The 13,587-nt window shown below is 40.4% G+C and overlaps 1 protein-coding gene across 3 annotated transcripts in view; it reads left to right on the forward strand.

Annotated features, from left to right (window-relative positions):
- The window catches only part of LOC140186845 (reelin-like), a 319,577-nt gene that overhangs the window by 131,597 nt on the left and 174,393 nt on the right, over window positions 1-13,587 (forward strand). For all 3 annotated transcript variants that reach the window (XM_072241501.1, XM_072241502.1, XM_072241503.1), the window contains exons 10-11: window positions 2,041-2,281; window positions 12,879-13,024. In XM_072241501.1, the coding sequence (XP_072097602.1) occupies window positions 2,041-2,281; window positions 12,879-13,024 (387 nt within the window). The remainder of the gene's footprint in view (window positions 1-2,040; window positions 2,282-12,878; window positions 13,025-13,587) is intronic.

Consider the following 13,587-nt stretch of genomic DNA (forward strand, 5'->3'; position numbering starts at 1 on the left):
GAGATTTGGGGGTCGATGTGCCTGACCCACTTTGATCAGTGTTTGTGCGGGAGAGTGAATTTGGCAGGGCTGATGTTCCTGTTCCATTTTTCTTTTTTTTTTGTGGGGAGGTGGGATTTGGGGTTGATGATCAAACTGCCATTCTTTTCTTTCTTGGTTTTATGGTTAACTGGAGAATTGAAGAATTTCAGAGTTGTATACTTTGATAATAAATGAACCTTTGAATATGATTTTGAGATACAGGATGAACCTTATTGAATGGGAGAGCTGGAAAAATGGCTTACTCCTTTTTTATTTTAATTATTTAGTTGGGGACATTTAAAATTGCTGCTTGAACTGTACAGACCTTAACAAGAGGCTAGGCTCTGCCCCCCCCCCACCCCTTTCCCGCCTGTCAAGAGGTTTTAGGTGGGGTTTTAGGTTGCTTTTAGGGCAACGATACACTACACATCTCAACACCAGGATCCCAAGAGCATCGGACCCACACAGGGTTTACCAACACAGAGTAAGGGTTTAAATAAAAGACAGAATGCCCTCTGACCAGTGGGCTGAATTGAGTATGATCAAGCACAGTGAACTTACCAGACCATCTCTCTCATTAAATACATTTGGGATTAGGCTCAAAAGCAATACAGAGAGAGAAATAAGTTTTGTCAATGAAGTGACAAAAAGAAGCGGGAAAAAATGTAAGAAAAGACGTTTTACAAAAATTACAAGAACCAGACTGAGTGGTTTAAATTCTTCTATTTCTAAACTGGAGCATCTGGCACTGCATTGATAAGCACTATATCATTAAAATAAAATTACCCCACTAGTTAGTGGCAATTTTCTGCATTGACGCTAAGATACAAATTGAAACACGCAGATACAAGTGGTGACAATGGGTGAGGTTCTCTTTCAGCAGGATAAGTAACTGAGTGGTGTAAACTGGCCAGTAATTTCTGTGCCTTCACTTGTCTGTCATGGCATTGAACTTTTAGCCTTGTTCAGTGGAACAGCTGCTGGTTTCTGATATCAACACTCACTTCCAACCATACCAGCTCTCTAAATCACACCTACCAACCTACCAAAGCCAACAACGACAGTTCAGGCCTTCACTGGAAGTATCAGCGGGCGCAGCAAATCTCAATATACCTTCAATCTCGGTTTTTTGAAGGTTTTAGGGTATTTTGAAAGGCTTTGGATGAGAAAGAGCTGTATCTGAGTGGGGTAAGTTTCTGGTGATATACCCTTGCCATATGGCCTGGAAGAAGAGTTGGACATTAAGTTACATACACCAATTAAAGATGAAAATAATGAAAAGAAAATTTGCATCAACCAATTTGCATGATTTCACCTTGTGAACTCTAAATTCGTTGACAAAGTTAAGCGATGAGAAGATAATGGCCTCAAATGAACTGGAAGAATTCCTCACAGAGCTGTGAACATCAATGTTTGTACCTGAGGAATAAGCTGAGGACTTTTAAGCAGTGATTGCTGCTATTAAGTACAATGCACCCTGATGTTGGACTCCTTGAAGTTCAGTGATTTCCCAGCTGTCTACTTAATCTGTGACAAGTTTGGACTGGTACAGGTACAGTACAGTAACTCTATTCATTCCAGTGGAGAGGAACAGCTGTAAAAGGGAGAGGAATATCTTTGGTAATTGATGTATATTTAACTCAATAAATTCAAACACGTTGTAGGTGCTTTATAGTCTTTCAAAATGTTTTAACATTCGTTTTCTCAAAATTTCTAGACATTTTAGAAAGCTTTAACCAGAATATTTCATTCTTTTCTCCATTGTTAATGATCACGATTTTTTAAGTTTGGGAGCATGGCATCACCTGCTATTGATTTCCTTGGAATTTATGATTTACAAAGTACTTTTCTGAGAAAGTTTGAGCAGGCTTCCTTGAGGAACAACTTACCAGGTAGCATGGGTGGTTATGTTGCTCTGAGGCATTTCTGAGGATATATAAGAGCAAGAAAGCTACAAGGTAAAAGATATAGAGAACATCAAGAGATAAATAACCTATGCATTTAATCTCTACATTACAGAGCTCCGTCCAACACCAACACCGTTATCCACATTATCTATCTTCCCCAAGATGCCAAAGGCGAAAATATCAAATTTAAATGGGCGCAGGAATCTCTCCAAGCAAATCAGGTATATGAAGCCTGCTGGGCTCTGGATAACATTCTGATCATCAATGCTGCCCACAAGCAGACGCTCTTGGAAGATAACCTGGATCCAGTCGACACGGGCAATTGGCTTTTCTTCCCTGGAGCTACAGTGAAGGTTTGCTCTCAATAATCCCCTTATCTTCATCATTTGTTGTTTTGTACCTTCTGCCTCTTTGCACTATCTCAATTTTAATTTAATAAACTTCATAATTCTGTAGAGAACTCATTTCCAATGATTAATGTGTTAAAATATGATTGCCATTAAAAGGTGCCCCTGTTGGAAGAATGCATTAATTTAAACCTGCTTACAAATGACATTTAGTACAGTTTAATATGGAATTTATATTGCAGTAATGTGCTAGTCCATCTGGCTCTCAAATATGTCCTTCTGTCTGCTTGTCTTGAATTGACATCTTCGTAATTTCAGAAATTTATGGTGTTCACTTGTTCTGAAATGAAGGTGTTGAGGGCAGATTCCTCTCCATCTGTCACCAGCCATTTGCAATCTGCCATTGTCCAAACCCAATGCGTGCAAGCCAACAGCAGTAATCATAGCAAAGTGTGAGGGCCAGCTGTCGGAAAATATCAGCACAACAGTGAAGCCTTAGGGAGGAAGTCAAGAATTTATTTTATTAGTATTTGATGTGCATCTAACCATGAGATAATAAAAGTGACAGAAAACATTTCTAGGACATGAAGGTGAGGTCATTTGGATTTGCCTCTGGTGGGACAACCTTGAAATGGGAATTGCTTTAGTTTATCTGAGCAGTCTGCTTGTTTTGGAAGCTAGCCTTAAATTTCCTTGTCTATTTTAATTATTTCTGTTGACAATATTGGCATTCTTTTGCTTAAGCAATACAGTATAATAGGCCTATTTATCCTCTGGAGTTCCGTGGTATGGTCAATAAATTGGAATGCTTGACTGAGTAAATGCTTAGAAATTGTTTATCCCCCCAAACCAATGGATATTATCTAAGGATAATGAGTTGGTTATTTTGAACTGAGATGAGACGTTTCCACACCTTGGGAAAGAGAGAGAGAAGGATTATAGTATTGGGGAAGTCAATTAAAGCTCTCATCTTAACTGTTTCTCATGGTCAATCATTACAACATTGGTCTCATGTTTGTTGCTTGAATTGAGATTTCACTGTTACAATGTACAGGTGTTTTTCTGTCTTCCAGTTCTGAATGAGATATACAGTACAATGCAAAAGTCTTAGACAGAGAGAGGTAGAGAGAGAGAGATAGCGAGAGAGAGCACGCTAAGGTGCTAATACTTTTGTCCATTTCTGTATTTGTCAATGTGGAGTGGAGGGCGAGTTTGTAAATCTGGTGGGAGCAAAGGATGTCGGAATGGTGAGGGTGGGAGGGGTGGGGCAGATGGCAGAGAAGGAGTGCTAGGAGTGAGGGGTGGTGCAGGTACAGACACACCCAGCCCTGAGACACCTGGCAAGGTCATTTGATTCCAAACAATTGGTTTATTGAGCCTGCGTCAGTGAGCCGCGAGGCTGAGAAATTGGATCATTTCCAGGACGTGAGTTTGTAACTGATCAGGGAATAAAAGTAAAACTTCAGCTGTAGTTAATTAGGTTTGTTAATGCTTCAGAAGAGCTCCAGAGATTTGAAGGTTTATTTTGTGTAACTTAGCACTGCATCACCCCAAGTGGCTGGAAGTGTCTTATTAAAAAAGGCGTTTGGATAATTCCCATGTTCTATTAATTTTGAAAGGATAAGAGAAGATAGTCAGTATAAAGAGGTAAAGGCTGCAAGCAATAAGTGAATACAGGTGAGAATGGCAAACACAAGGAAATCTGCAGATGCTGGAATTTCAAGCAACACGCATAGAAGCAGCTGGTGATCGCAGCAGGCCAGGCAGCATCTCTAGGAAGAGGGAGATGCTGCCTGGCCTGCTGCATTCACCAGCAACGTTTATGTGTGTTGCCAGGTGAGAATGGGTCGATTAGTAGATGGAGACAGATGGGTAAAAGAAGGGAGCCAAATATGGGAGGGAAGCTGGGCAGATAGGCACATTGAGGGAGGGAACAGGGAACCCAACAGGATGAGTGTGTGGGTGATGGGCAGATGGAGTAGGTAGGATAATGGTTGGTTGTGGTAGGAGGAGGGTAGGATTGTGGGTGGGTCACAAAGACAAAGGGACAGGAGGGAAGCAGGTTACCTGAAACTGGGGATTCCATTGTTCATACCAGTGAGCTGTGGACTAATCAGGCTGAATATGAGCTGCTATTCTTCTAGTTTATGTTTGGCTTCGCTTTGGGAGAGTGGACAGGTGGAAATGAAAAGGGGCGTTAAAATGGCTTACAACTGTGTGCTCCAAGTGTCAGTCTGTCATGCACCCACCTCTATCTCCCAGTTCCACTCGTCCTCTTCCTAACTGGCTCAATCTGCCTGTTATTCTTCACTCCTCCTCAGTCCACCGATCTCCCACTGGGTCCAGGGCCACCTCTCCCCTTTTCCCCTTCCACCGTTTCCCTCCCATTCAGTTCTGATTGACTGGAAGTTGTCCATGCCTCTGCCGAGATGCTGCTTGACCCTCTGAGTTTATCCAGTAGCTTTATGCTTCATTTGCAGTCTCGTATATTTGTTATTTCAAGTGTGGAACAAAACAGGTAACTGCATAAAGGAGTCAAATCGGGGGAGGGAAGGATGAAAGTGCAGACTGCTAGAGGAGTGTGAAGTAGAAACACAAAGGCTACCTGTACTGGAATCTGAGTAATAAGGAGGAAGGTGATATGGGAACCATATCACAAACTGCTGGAGGAATTCGGGCAGCATCTATGAAAATGAATAACCAGTCAACATTTTGGGCAAAGTCTCTTCATCTTGGCTCAAAACATTGGCTGTTTATTCACTCCCATTCACTGCCTGACCTGCTGAGTTCCTCCAGCAGTTTGTGTGTGTTGTTCTGGATCTCCAGCATCTGCAGAATCTCTTGGGTAAAAACAAGTGCTTGTTTCAGTCTTGAAAATAATCAGTTGACCATCCACAGCTCTTTTAGTAAATTCATGAGGTGCCATTTTAGGATTTGCTCAATCTGTTCCATTTGGAATTCTTATAACGAGGATCAGCGTTTTGACTAAGTTTCTGCACGTTCTGGGTTTGAGCCTTTCTTTGTGAAACATTTTAAGGTGGATGGAATATCTTTTTTCCTTTCCTCTGTTGTGGGATATGCCAAGTCTAACCTCCATTTGCTGCCATTTATCTATAAACTTCCAGGTCTGTTTATTCCATCAGTTCTTTCTGCTCTTGTATCTCTTGTGTCAATATGGCTGTGACACTGAGTCTGCTCATCAACGTAAACCCAACGTATACCTGTCAATACTCTGGTTCCTTAATGACATCCCTAAACCTTCCAACACTGAATGCCCTGTAAGCACTTGAATTAAACTAGAAATAATCCTTTGACGAACACAAGCTTAATGTGTCATTTTACTTTAACACAAATATTCGTACAAAAATTGCAACTATTGTAGTTGCTAAAAGTCAGTGCGGATTAATACCAAGCCATCAAAGAACTGCTGAAAACTTAAACCATATATTCCCTTTTGCTGTCATATTAAATATAATTAGCTCATTCCCCATTAAGTCTATTGGAATTTATTTCACCCCTGACATGTACTTCAAAGTCATTCAGAGATCTTTGAGAAAGATTGAAAGGAGCCTTTTCACAATGTCTAATTCTAATAAATCTGGCATCCCAGAGTAACTGGACATTATCTGTGAGTTTCTCAGCTCACTTCATGCAGGATCACTCTGCTCATGCACAAGATTTATACAAATCTTCCATCTTCACCACAGCATATTAGCCTGAATTATTTTTCACTCAGCTGCATGAAGGTATGAAATTGACTGACTGAATCTGCAAATTGTTTATTTTTTGTTAAACAGTTTAAGATGGCTTTCTACTGCTATATGATTCAGTTTTAATATAACATTAGGCACTCCCAACCCCACAAAATAAATTTTCAGTTTAGGTCAGACTCTGAAATGTGCAGGCTTAGTATCAAAAACACTGATTTTGAATTTGATTTAGTTCAGTTCATGAAGTGCGACATTGGACCAGAGAGTCTCTGTGTGTTAGAGTTCAAGAGATCTATCAGGATTTGGGGTGCAAAACTGTTTTCCAATATAATTTAGTGCTAAGGTTATATAATTTATTTCTTTATTGAGATACAGCGTGGAGTAGCCATGCCATTTATCAATCCTGCGATTTAATCCTAATCTAATCACAGATTAAATTTACAAAGGCCAATTATTCTACTAAATGTTTCGTCGGACTGTGGGAGGAAACCAGAGCATCTGGAGGAAACCCATGCAGTCATTGGGAGAACGTACAAACTGCCTTACAGGCAGTGGCAGGAATTGAACCCGGGACCTCTGTACTGTAAAGCGTTGAGCTAACCATTACACTACCATGCCAACTGCTTTCCCCAGTACTGGTGTCAGTACCTCATGAACGGGACCCAATTTCTCACACAGCAGTCCTTGAACCATTCAGCTCTCTGATCTTATTTAGCCGATGGCAAATTGCATATGGCTCAGATAGTAAATTAGTGATCATTTCCTTGGGAATCTTGTTTTTAATCTGGACTGCACTGCCTGTGGTCTACAAGTAGAAACCCCTTTGTCCTATCTGTAAGGATATATGAAGCATAAACACAGGTAAGCCATTGAGTCTGAACTGCATGGTCTGTCAAACAGTGATATCATTAGTGATCTCTCACCTCACCACCATCTACCTGCAGAAGCCTCTGTTCATTGATTCCATAAATATCTAAAATCTATTCATTTTTGTCATGAATATAAAGAACAGCTGAGCCTTTATATCGAAGTAAGTTCTCATAGATATAGGATTCAAAATATCAACTAACAGAGTGATGAAATTTCTTCTCAACGCTGCCTGAATGACTGACCACTTACTTTCAAAGTCAAAGTTGGGTTATTGTCATATGTACAAGTACATGAAAATCATGCTTGCACGAGCACCACAGGCACCTTGCATCACTTAAGCAGCATTCACAAGAAAAATGTAGTAAAACAGAAATGATACACAATTTTTACACAAAAACACAATCAGAACAAAAGTGCACAGTTGGACTGTGATCATGGATCTACACATCCTGTCCAGGAGAAACTTCAATTCTATGTCTACTCTGTCAAGCCTCATAAGAAGCTTATGTCATTCATTGAAATCATCTCTCATTTATTATCACTCATTCCATCGTAGACTAGAACAACTGTGTCTTTCCCTTCCCAATCCAAGTTCCTCTCCCCAGACCTGTGTAAGATGTCCTTAACCCTCGTGCTTGGTAGACAATACAGCTTTAAGTCATGCACTTGCAACTGCTGAGAACAATTTCTATTGTCCCCTTAACCACTAAATTCCTTTTCGCACTGCCCCCTCCCCCATTTGATTGGCCCTCTTTTCCATGATATTATGTTCAGTTTTCTCATTTACTCCACTGTCTCTATTCTCATTCACATTGGTGGACAAGTGTAAGGGTCACCTCTCAATTAATACCATCTTATGGATTTCACATATCTGAGTCATACATAGTTACATCCTCCTGCCTGTCTTGGCAACCAATACCACAGTACGTGATCTAGGAATGTTTAATGGTTGAATTTAATATCAGAGAATGTATACAGTATACAATCTGAAATTCTTACTCTTCACAGACGTCCACAAAACAGAAAAAAGCCCAAAGAATGAATGACAGAAAAGCATTGACCCCCCCTCCCCCTACTTGCACCAGCGAAGGCACTGGCCCCTCCATCCCCCACCATGAAAGCAAGCCCCCAAAGAGACCTTGATCTAGAATGCATCAAAAACTACAGCCATCCCAACATTTTAGTATCTCAGACAGGCTCTCTCTCTCGCTCACTAGTGAGGGAGAGAGAAATTCCTCCTGCAACGATGGGAGCAGGAGACCAGCAGCTGGCTGTTTTGATGTTACAATCTTCCGTCTCGCTTCTCCAAATCTTCCAACTTGAGGATCGACAGGCTCTCACTCACCATCAAAAGAGAGAGAGAGAATCACTCGAGTACAAGGGCCTTCCTCCAACAGCAGCACACACTGCCTGCTCTCTCAAGGTTCAGTCCCCTGTGATGCTTCAACCGTCGACAACAGCGAAGAACCAGGTCGTCCACAGGGCCACACCCGGAAGGTGCACATCTTCCAGACTGCAGCTGAGGATACTGAAACGCCAAGACGCACAGCGATTCAGGGACCCACGCTCATGGAGAACCAGGGTATGAGCTGCAGCTGTAGATCACAGACTCCAACAGGACCCCAGCCGCCTTGAAAAGAAAAGAAGGACATGAGAAAAGAAGAAGAAGCTGTTTCACAAACGAACTTGAAGAGGCCGCTTGGGTCTGCAAAAACCTCTGGTGGTATCTTTTTCTAGCTCGTCCCACCAACTTCTTGGAACAAAGTATCCAGGTAACTTTCACCACTCCCTGAGGAATGAAGAGGTGGAGGGATGGGTTAGTAAATTTGCTGATAACACAAAGGTTTGGGGTGTTGTGGATAATGTGGAGGGCTGTCGGAGGTTACAGCGGGACATGGATAGGATGCAAAACTGGGCTGAGAAGTGGCAGATGAAGTTCAATCCAGTTAAGTGTGAGGTGGTTCATTTTGGTAGGTCAAATATGATGGCAGAATATAGTATTAATGGTAAGACTCCTGGCAGTGTGGAGGATCAGAGGGATCTTGAGGTCCGAGTCGAGTCCATAGGACACTCAAAAGCTGCTATGCAGGTTAACTCTGTGGTTAAGAAGGCATACGGTGCATTGGCCTTCATCAACTGTGGGGTTGAGCTTAGGAGCCAAGAGGTAATGTTACAGCTATAGAGGACTCTGGTCAGAACCCACTTGGAGTACTGTGCTCATTTCTGGTTGCCTCACTATAGGAAGGATGTGGAAACCATAGAAAGGGTGCAGAGGAGATTTACAAGGATGTTGCCTGGATTGGGGAGCATGCCTTATGACAGTAACTTGAATGAACTTGGCCTTTTCTCCTTGGAGCAACGGGGATGAGAGGTGACCTGATAGAGGTGTGTAAGATAATGAGAGGCATTGATTGTGTGGATAGTCAGAGGCTTTTTCCCAGGGCTGAGATGGCTAGCATGAGAGGGCATAGTTCTAAGGTGCTTGGAAGTAGGTACAGAGGAGGTGTTAGGCCTAAGTTTTTTACGCAGGGAATGGTGATTGCATGGAATGGGCTGCCGGCGGCAGTGGTGGAGGCAGAAACGATAAGGTCTTTTAAGAGACTCCTGGATAGGTACATGGAGCTTAGAAAAATAGAGAGCTTATGGGTCAGCCTAAGTAGTTCTAAGGTAAGGATATGTTTGGCACGGCTTTGTGGGCCGAAGGGCCTGTATTGTGCTGTAGGTTTTCTATGTTTCTACGAATCACAATGTCAGAATCTTGGACTCCAGCTCAGCAGCCCTGAAGAGCTGTACAACCTGCTCTCAGATGTGCTTGCGAAGGATCCCTGTGGTTTCCATCAACTCCTACACAGTCAGGCTGCAATGTCAGTTACCATGTCTGCTTTAAAATAATTTCCTTCATCTTATAGTTTTATTAGTTCTATAACTTTTGCAGACACCTCAAAAAAGTCTGAACTGTTTGGAATTGCGCTCATTTCCAGATGGTTACCTAGGAGACTGAAGCCTATTTATTTAATACCAGTGTGATTTTATACCATTACAACTTTAAAGTATCTGGTTAAAATATTTTAACTGTAAAATTATATTAAGCAAATCTTAATATTATAACTAAAACTATCTATAGATTATTTGGAAGCTGCATTCAGAAGAAGCTGTACTAAAAACATTTTTTGTTGGTCCCACAGAATAGCATGGAGCACATTGTGATTTTACATTGAAAATTGTACTTGTCCAAAATTTACTGGGGTATATCTCCTTTTGGCTAATAATGTAACCTATAGAGAAAGTGCAATGAGAGAACAGGATTTATTTTAGATGGCACTGGTGAGACACAGCTTTGCTGGCAACAAACAAAACTACTAACTACTATATTTACCACACTTTTTCTGGACTATGATCGCTGCAATCAAGAGCCAGTAATTTCCCTTTGCGAGCTGTGCTTTTGAACTGACTGTACGACCTGGTATTTATGTGGTGTTCTGGGAGATTCAGTGAACTGGAGGCTCAAAGTTACATGGCTGCGGCAGCCATTGCTGAAGCGGATTTGGGGCCAGCTCGATGTGGCAGGCCCCAGGCCTGAGAGTAAGGGATGAGTCAATGTTTGGCCAGATTGAAAAGGTCGGGGCCGGGGGGTGAGGGACGGGGCAGTGTTCGGCTTGCTGAACTGACCTTGTGACTGTAACCTGCAACCACCGGGCGCCTGGACCGGCTGCAGTGGTGAAACTGGCTCCATAGTTGTGATCTCGCTTTCGTGGACCTTGCAGTTCTGCGTGTTACTTGTTTACTTTTATTTGCGTCATTTGTTTGTTTTTCGCACGTTGGGTGTTTGACGGTCTTTGTTGTGTAGGTTTTTTTTAAATGAGTGCTATTGTGTTTCTTTGTTTTGTAGCTGCTCGTAAGACGGAAAAATCTCAAGGTTGGATACTATACATACTTTGATAATCAATGTACTTTGTACTTGTACTGTGTAATTTGTATTTTACACTTACACCATTTCAGTTACGTGGAACTATTTGACTGAAATTTCTCAACCACTAAAGAGCAATTAGCAAAACACATTTAAATACTGATTGTCTTCATAAAGAGAATGCAATCATATTGCTGCATTCATTAACAAAACATTTCAAAGTGATTCTGCTAATCTCCTATTATTTCATTAAGGATTTGAACTACATCGCTTTTATGAAAAGTGCTATATAAATAAGTTTATATTTTTAGATGCTAAAAATAATGTTTCTGGAATAAGTGGGATTTGAAAATTGTAAAATTTATTGGAAGAGCCAGGCTTTATAAAATGATCAATTTTGTTTATCAACAGTTCTAGCAACTTTCCTCAGACAGGCCTTCCGTTGTTGCTCTCTGAAGCCTTTGATTCACATGATCTGTTTCCAAAGCTGGATTATTATATCAGAGCTTTCCTTTCCTTTATGTTTTTGCTGCTTGACATCTGTATGAAGCTCATGCTGTGACAGATTACTAGCACAAAGTAACTTTGTCACAATAAGATTTACAGTTGAAGAGATGAAAGGCCTACTTGCATCGGAATATTGCTTGACCATATTTTTAAAATAAATGACTTGTCAATATAAGTGCAATTGAGAAATATATAGAATTATTGCTGCAAGTACTGGGGAAAATAAATGAAACACAAAGGATGTCACTGGATTGCAGTGTGAACTCTAGACAATTGAAGGAAACAGCAGAGGCATTATGGATATGGTCGAACTATTGGAGGCTGTCATTTTGGACGTGACCATTTAGTAATTACGATTTGTCGGAGATCACTCTTGTCTTACAAAGCAGAATGTTTTTAATGAGAATCTAATTCATTATGAAGATTAAAGACTGCAAATGGTGGAACATGGATTGATTTTCAAATAGATTTCACTAAAATGTCTCACAGAATGATTATTACGCTTAATTACTAGATAGCAATGGAAATGGAACAGCATGGATCAAGTAGAAAAAGACAAATGAACGTTGTTTGGCGGGGCAAAGAGTTGAAAATGGTGCTCCAAAGGCTAGAATTAATTGCCTATCAAGCTGTATGATTTAAATTTGGAATGCAGGAGAGAATCGAAAAGTGTTGGAGATGAAAAATTCAGAGTTTTAGCAAATAATGAGAGGAGCTGTAAGAAGCTTCATGTAGGCACAGTCAGGCTAGAAGAATGGGCAAGCAAATGACCATATTTATTGGTAGGAGACAGTTGAGATCATTCTTTTCCGAAGGGAAGACAACTACATATTCAATGTCAAGATGCTAAGTGTCTTGGTGAACAGAAACATCAGGAACTCCAAGAGAGAGTTTTTTGAGAGTACAAACTTAGCAAGACCTTAAAATAAATCTAAGGAAATTCTAGGTTTGTAAATAGAGACTTAAAAGTACAACATCAAATAGACAAGTGTAACTTTAAATTAGCCCATAGTTAAGACTGTACAAATGCTGACTCATGAATAAGCTTACCACTATGAATAATCTATTGAGCTGTAGATGGGGGTGGTAACAGAAATTTAAAGGGAGACTTGTGAATAGAAAGTCGAGGTTAATATAATCATATAAAATATTGTAAAAAGATTGTGATTATAAAAGCAAAGGATTTTCATTTCATAAACACAAGAGATTCTGCAGATTCTTGAAGTCCAGAGCAACACACACAAAATGCTGGAGGAACTCAGCGGTCAGTCAGTAGCTACAAAGAGGAATAAATATTTGACATTTCGGGCCGAGACTATTCATCAGGACTGGAAAGGAAGGAGGAAGGAGCCAGAATAATGATCAGACTATGAAACACTCATGAAAATATTGTTTACCGCTATAACATTAAAGAATAATGTTGGTTTTAATTGTGATTTTCCATTATAGTAAACAATATTTAAAACGATAATGAATGAATAATTGATAGCTCTTTAAAATTCTCTTTGTTGAAATGCAAATTGATTGCGTTTACAAAAATAGGAAAAAGAAAATGTAATGCTCTCTCCTCTGTCTGTCTGTCTGTCTCTCTCTCTCCCTCTCTCCACAGCATAGCTGTCAGTCTGATGGAAACTCCATGTATTTTCATGGGACAGAGGGCACTGATTTTAACTTTGTAACAACCAGGGACATTGATCTTCGGACTGAAGGCATTGTAACACAGTGGGTAGAAGAGTTTGAAAGTCAGCCTGCAGGGTAAGTGCTTGTTATTTCTAGTATTCTGGAGATGTGTACTGTTATCATGGGGATAAGTGAAATTCAAAAGAGGGCTGCACTAGCTCTGCACATACATATTTAAACTGCAACTACCAGCCAAATAAATTTGCTAAGAGAAAGAATTGAGTATTTGTAGTGGGGTGGAAAGCAAACTCTAGAGATAACATTTAACTCATTTCTTACCCTTGCAACTTAAAAGAAAAGCAAGCATAGCTTTTTACTTCATTGCCCTAGAAAAATAAATCATCTCCCAGTTCATGGCTACAGAGGTTCTGAAAGGTTTCCTGTACACCTAGATATAAAAAAAAGCTCTTGACAGCAGAGGGACTTCAATTCCCTGAACTTATCCTCAGTGCTGATGCATGTTCAATTTGACAGCTCAGGGATATCCATTTAATGTCCTCCTCAGAGAATTTAATTTTCTGTTAACCCTTTGTGACTCCACAATTTTTAATATATAGTTGCATCAAGCTCAATAGCAAGCTGAAATGTACTTGTTTGAGTTCAAAAAAAAATGTTCTCTTTGTTTAGTTTAGCAAAGT

Source organism: Mobula birostris, chromosome 23 (assembly GCF_030028105.1).
Source record: "Mobula birostris isolate sMobBir1 chromosome 23, sMobBir1.hap1, whole genome shotgun sequence".
In the NCBI taxonomy this organism is placed as follows: Eukaryota; Metazoa; Chordata; class Chondrichthyes; order Myliobatiformes; family Myliobatidae; genus Mobula; species Mobula birostris.